Source organism: Octopus sinensis, linkage group LG6, assembly GCF_006345805.1.
Source record: "Octopus sinensis linkage group LG6, ASM634580v1, whole genome shotgun sequence".
NCBI classification, from domain to species: Eukaryota; Metazoa; Mollusca; class Cephalopoda; order Octopoda; family Octopodidae; genus Octopus; species Octopus sinensis.
Window position 1 is genome coordinate 84,740,778 of NC_043002.1, and position 6,350 is coordinate 84,747,127.

Sequence of the window (6,350 nt, forward strand, 5' to 3'; positions counted from 1 at the left end):
CTGGACGGTTGCCACAGGGACATCATACTACTTTTAAATGACCTTGTACCCTTTTCCTTCACTGTGGGCACACACAAAACGTTGTCGTAGGTCCTCACTGAGCTCCTTCTTCTTGGCCATGATGATCAGAAACTGAAAATGACCGGAACATTTTTCCTCTATATATACTCTGCTTATACTCCTCTGGAAATAACTATAGGACAAAGATTAGTATATTTACAGGAAGTGAAAACAAGGGCATGAATAATTCTGAACATGTGCAAAAAAGAACTTTAGGTCATAGCTATTATTATGCAAATGAAGTTTAGCCAACTTCTTGTGCATAGCAACAAGTAGACAAAGGATACACAGGAAGTACCAACATAAAAGCTTTTACAAATGAAGAATCTAAAAAAAGGAATGTTAGTTTCCATGAGGTATGAATAATTTTGAAGACGACTGTACATTACATCCTGCCTTGAGGGATATGCCTTTGCTATTGAGTAACAAGAGTTAGCTACTAAATAACTGATAAATTAGAGTGCCAATGATACCATCAAAACTCCACGTTGTGATAGAAAATGCCTGCTCTGCTATACTAGTGTGAGAGATATCACCCACATCATCAACAGCTGCCCCAAATATTCATGAGATACTACCTATCACTGAATCATGATATAATTACAAAGACTATTTACAGCGCTATCCGTAGGAAGGATTGCCCTGGCGTACATCAAAGTCATGTCAGAAGCAGCAGGGATTCGTACTTAGAATGCTAGTGGAACATTCCAATAAAAATAGCAATTCGGTGCAAGCATAACAGACCTGATATTGTTCTGTGGGACAACGAACAAAGGTCATGCTCTGCTGTAGAGATCAGCTGTTCAGAAGATGTGGATGTATCAAAAGTCCAGAAAAAAGAACATATATGGTGGATTAATGCAGAATTCAGAGTTCTTGTAACCATAAATTGTACTTACCATCATTTGTACTTAACATCATTTGTACCTACAAATTTACGCAAAACCCTAAAAATACTATAATAAATCTCTGAACCAGATGTAAACAGTAACTGCTCGACAACGTAAAGTATACTAGCCATCTCAATATGGCTAACCACTAAGGGTGGGTGTTATTGTAGCTTTTAGCCCCAGGAGATCATCGTCTCCAGCTGGCTTTAGGCACACTTTCTGTGCCCTTTAGACCTCCCTTTGCAAATACCATAAGGCACAGAAAGTGTGCCTAAAGCCAGCTGGAGACGATGATCTCCTGGGGTTAAAAGCTACAGTAACACCCACCCTTAGTGGTTAGCCATATTGAGATGGCTAGTATACTTTACGCCTAAAAATACTAGTTTTTTTTTTTAAAGAAAGAACAAAAATAAACAGACGGGGATTCTCCATATCCAATCTATTAGCAGCATATTTGAAGATTTGTAAGACATTCAAAAGATTCTCCATCCGAAATTCTTCAGATGAATAGATGAACCCACTTGTGTGTGTGCATCGACAGCGTACTTACTCAGTCACCCATTTACAAACAGCGAGAACTCTTTCAACTAAAGAAGTATTGTCGTTTTCTTATCGACCGGCTGGAACTCTCTTAAAAAGAACTTTTAAGTAAAACTCAAAGAAAAAAACAGCATACGTACAAGCGTAAAAAATATACATACATAAATACATACACAACTTACATACTTGAATAATAGAAAGATACATTTGAACAACATGTTTAGCAAATTCCCAAGCAACCCGGAAGCCACGTAAAAAAAAACCCGGATGCTACTTGTGCAGAAATTAAAAAAAGAAGAAATAGGAAAGGCAATAAAAATAATGAAAAACCGTAAACTTCTTGACATTGATCCTATCAGTTTCGAATTACTTAAAGCAGGAAAACATATTATGCTATACATAATATTCGACATAGTGTTGAAAAAAATTGCTGGTAATTCCAATATACTCTTTCACTCTTTTACTTGTTTCAGTCATTTGACTGTGGCCATGCTGGGGCACCACCTTTAGTCGAGCAAATCGACCCCAGGACTTATTCGTTGTAAGCCTAGTACTTATTCTATCGGACTCTTTTGCCGAACCGCTAAGTCACGGGGACGTAAACACACCAGCGATGTCAAGCGATGTTGGGGGACAAACACACACACACACACACACCACACACACACACACACACACACACACACACAGACACACACACACATACACATATATACGACGGGCTTCTTTCAGTTTCCGTCCACCAAATCCACTCACACGGCTTTGGTCGGCCCGAGGTTATAGTAGAAGACACTTGCTCAAGGTGCCACGCGGTGGGGCTTAATCCGGAACCTTGTGGATCATAAGCAAGCTACTTACCACACAGCCAATCCTGCGTCTACATTAAGAACTTGAAAACTACAGAGTAATTTCTTTTATGTCAGTCCTGGAAAAACAGAAGGAAAGTGGTTTTGCTGGCCAGTGCTTTGAATAACAATGTGGGCATATGTAATCACCTAAGCTGCTGCAGTAGTGAGAACGGTATAATAATAATAAAGGCGGCGAGCTGGCAGAAACGTTAGCACGCCGGGCGAAATGCGTAGCCGTATTTTGTCTGCCGTTACGTTCTGAGTTCAAATTCCGCCGAGGTCGACTTTACCTTTCATCCTTTAGGGGTCGATAAACACTGGGGTCGACGTAATCGACTCACTCATCTCCTCTTCCAAAATTGCTGCCCTTGTGGAAAATTTTGAAATCATTATTATTATTAAGGTGGCGAACTGGCAGAATTGTTTGCGCGCTGGACGAAATGCTTAGCGGTATTTCGCCCGTCGCTACGTTCTGAGTTCAAATTCCACCGAGGTCATTATTACTATATTTATCCTACATTATATCGGCACAGCTCGTTACAACCCCACCGCACAAAAAAAAGAAGAAAAACTGCTATTGCCAGCTGGTATCATTAGACTGTAGCCGGCATAATGTAATAGGAGCTTTTATATACATATTCAAAAACGTTACCCGTAGACGAACTTAAAAAATCTATCTATCTATCTGTCTGTCTGTCTATCTATCTATCTATCTATCTATCTATCTATCTATCTATCTATCTATCTATCTATCTATCTATCTATCTATCTATCTATCTATCTATCTATCTATCTATCTATCTATCTATCTATCTCCATAATAGATCGCTAGCCATTACACATTCTTTATTTTCTCTCCTTGTTTCTTTCCGTGTTCTGTTCTGTGGAAGAGCGTAGGCTCGAAACGTTAAAGACTTTTTCACTTCCCGAGCGTGATACTAATACATCTGTTTGTTGTCTACACTACCTGTCTTCGTCTTTTGTTTTTTTTTTTGTGGGAGTCCTGAGCATTTGTTTATGATTTTGTGCTTGTGGTGTTTGTAATGTTGGCAGCAGTGGGACTTTATTTTTTCTTGTTTCAGAGCAGAAAGCCTTTAAGATCCGCATATGAGACATCTTGGCTTTCTACCCTCCACGAACACTGACAGGTGAGTACGGTCCTGCTTACATTGCAAGTTCAGATCCATACCTATACCTAACCAGTTTTGTTTAGGTAGTTTCTTGACCTCCAATATTTTGACTTCGTCTTCTACTAAATCTGCCAAGACGGCCACCACTAACCAGGTAATGGATATTTCTGGCGGCACATTTAGCACCCTAATCTTGGCAAGGCATTGGCCGCGATAGCTGGGGATTAAGAAAAAGTTGTCATTCCTCAAAGTGGTCGCGGAATTATATCTAGTTTCTTCTTCCGTTCCTCAATAGTTCCAAACTTCTTTCTTCGGGTGATGTGGGTCTTTTGTTCCCACACGCGCCCAAGGCATTTTTGTATTTCGCTCTCAGGAGCATTTTCCACCCGCCGAGACTTGACTGCGATGCAACGATATGTTACCATGCATCTTGCGATATTTTCTATCACGTCGGATGGTGAGTTTAGAGCCATTCTTCTCTCATCTCTTTTTACAATTTTTTCTTACCAATTTTAATTCTTCATCTATGTGGAAACTTTCCATATTTCCCGCTGCAAATGCAAAAGAAGCGGAGGCGATATTTGCATTTTTAAGCTTAATTTCTTTCGTATTTTTGTTGCTGTTGTTATTGTCGTTGTTGCTGTTGATGTTGTTACCGAAAGTTTTGAGGTTGCTTACAGACGAAACATTATTCGCCTCGGTGACGTCATTGAGCTTAGGCCATTTGCTATTCTTATTCTCACTTTTTACCCCGTTCTCAATTTTTCTGACAAGGAGCGCCTTCCTTTGTCGAACATATCATGGCTTCTTTATTAATCATTTTTGAATAATTAAAGAAAATTGCAAAATATTTGTTTTTTGCCAAAAGTAGTTCAAATTCAAAAACTATTGATGCGTACCCCCTACAAAACAGGGGATTTTTCTACACAAAAATACTCTCTACGCAGTCCACACAATCTCAGAAATGCAATGGTAACAATAAACATGAAAATACGGGCTCTTAGAAGGCCGAAAAGTTTACAAACACTTTTTCAACTTACGGAGCACAAAGTTTCTGTGACTTTACAGTATGCCGGCAACAGTGATAATAGTAATACTTTCTACTATAGGCACAAGGCCTGAAATTTGCGGGTAGGAGACTAGTCGATTTCATTGACCCCAGTGTTTAACAAGTACTTAATTTATCGACCCCGAAAGGATGAAAGGCAAAGTCGACTTCGGCGGAATTTGAGCTCAGGACGTAACGACGGGCGAAATACTGCTAAGCATATTGCCTGGCATGCTAACAATTCTGTCAGATTGCCGCCATACATAATAATAATCCTTTCTACTGAAGGCATAGAACCTGAAATTTGGAGGAGAGCGGACTAGTCGATTGATTTGACCCCAGTGCCTAACTCGTACTTAATTTATCGGCCCCGAAAGGATGAAAAGTAAAGTCAACCTCGGCGGAATTTGAACTCAGAACGTAGCAACGGTCGAAATACCTATTTCTTTACTACCCACAAGGGGCTAAGCACAGAGAGGACAAACACGGAGAAACAATCGGATTAAGTCGATTATATCGATCCCAGTGCGTAACTGGTACTTATTTAATCGACCCCGAAAGGATGAAAGGCAAAGTTGACCTCGGCGGAATTTGAACATAGAACGTAGCGGCAGGCAAAATACCTATTTCTTTACTGCCCACAAGAGGCTACACACAGAGGAGACAAACGAGTAGAGATAAACGGATTAAGCTGATTATATCGACCCCAGTGCGTAACTGGTACTTATTTAATCGACCCCGAAAGGATGAAAAGCGAAGTCGACCCCGGCGGAATTTGAACTCAGAACGTAGCGGCAGACGAAATACTGCCAAACATTTCGCCCGGCGTGCAGGCGTTTCTGCCAGCTAGCTGCTTAATATCATCATCATAATAATAATAATAATAATAATAATATAATAATAATAATAATAATAATAATCCCTTCTACTGGGAGCACCAGGCCTCAAATTTTGGGGAAGGGGTTAAGTCGATTACATCGATCCCAGGGCATAACTGATACTTACTTAATCGACCCCGAAAAGATGAAAGGCAAAATCGACCTCGGAGGAATTTGAACTCAGAACGTAGAGGCAGACGAAATACCGCTAGGCATTTCGCCCAGCGTGCTAACGATTCAGTCATTTTTTTCAATAATAATAATAATAATAATAATAATAATAATAATAATAATACTTTCTAATAAAAGTACAAGGCCTGAAATTTGTTAAATGTATAACAAAAAACAGCCAAAGCTAACAAAAGCAAACTCAGCTTATAAATTTAACAAACACATAAAAATGTCAGTAAGAGACAAGCAAATTAATATTGTTTTCTTGTTGGTTGCATGATGTCTGCTTTTTACAATTGGTTACCTGATATAGTATGTCGTTTGATCAGTAGATCTATCTACATTTCAAAAACAATGAGTTTCTTTCTTTCTTTCTTTCAGTTTTATCGTCTGCCCTGTCTTTTCTTTTTGCTCCGTTGGTAACAATGTCTGTCTCTCTCCCCGCTCTTCCCTATCCCCCTCTCTTTTCTCTCTCTCACCCTTACACTCTGTCTCTCTGATCTTGTCTGTCTCTGTGTCACTCACTCACGCACACACACACACACTCTCTCTCTCACTCTCCCCCTCTCTCTCTCACTTCCCTTGTCAGTAAGTTTCATTGCTAGCTCCACTCTTTAATTGCGTTTCGTCTTTCATATTATTCTTTCTCATTCTTCTCATTCTTTCTCATATACACACACATGCATACATACGCATACACACACACACACACTCCATCTATCTATCTATCTATCTATCTATCTATCTATCTATCTATCTATCTATTTATAAATATATATATATAT

The 6,350-nt window shown here is 39.4% G+C and overlaps 1 protein-coding gene across 1 annotated transcript in view; it reads right to left on the reverse strand.

Moving 5' to 3' along the window:
* Window positions 1-304: 304 nt before the first annotated feature.
* Window positions 305-6,350, reverse strand: part of LOC115213284 — a 16,249-nt gene continuing 10,203 nt past the window's right edge. The window contains exon 2 of the mRNA XM_029782217.1: window positions 305-387. Coding sequence (XP_029638077.1) covers window positions 305-387 — 83 coding nt within the window. The remainder of the gene's footprint in view (window positions 388-6,350) is intronic.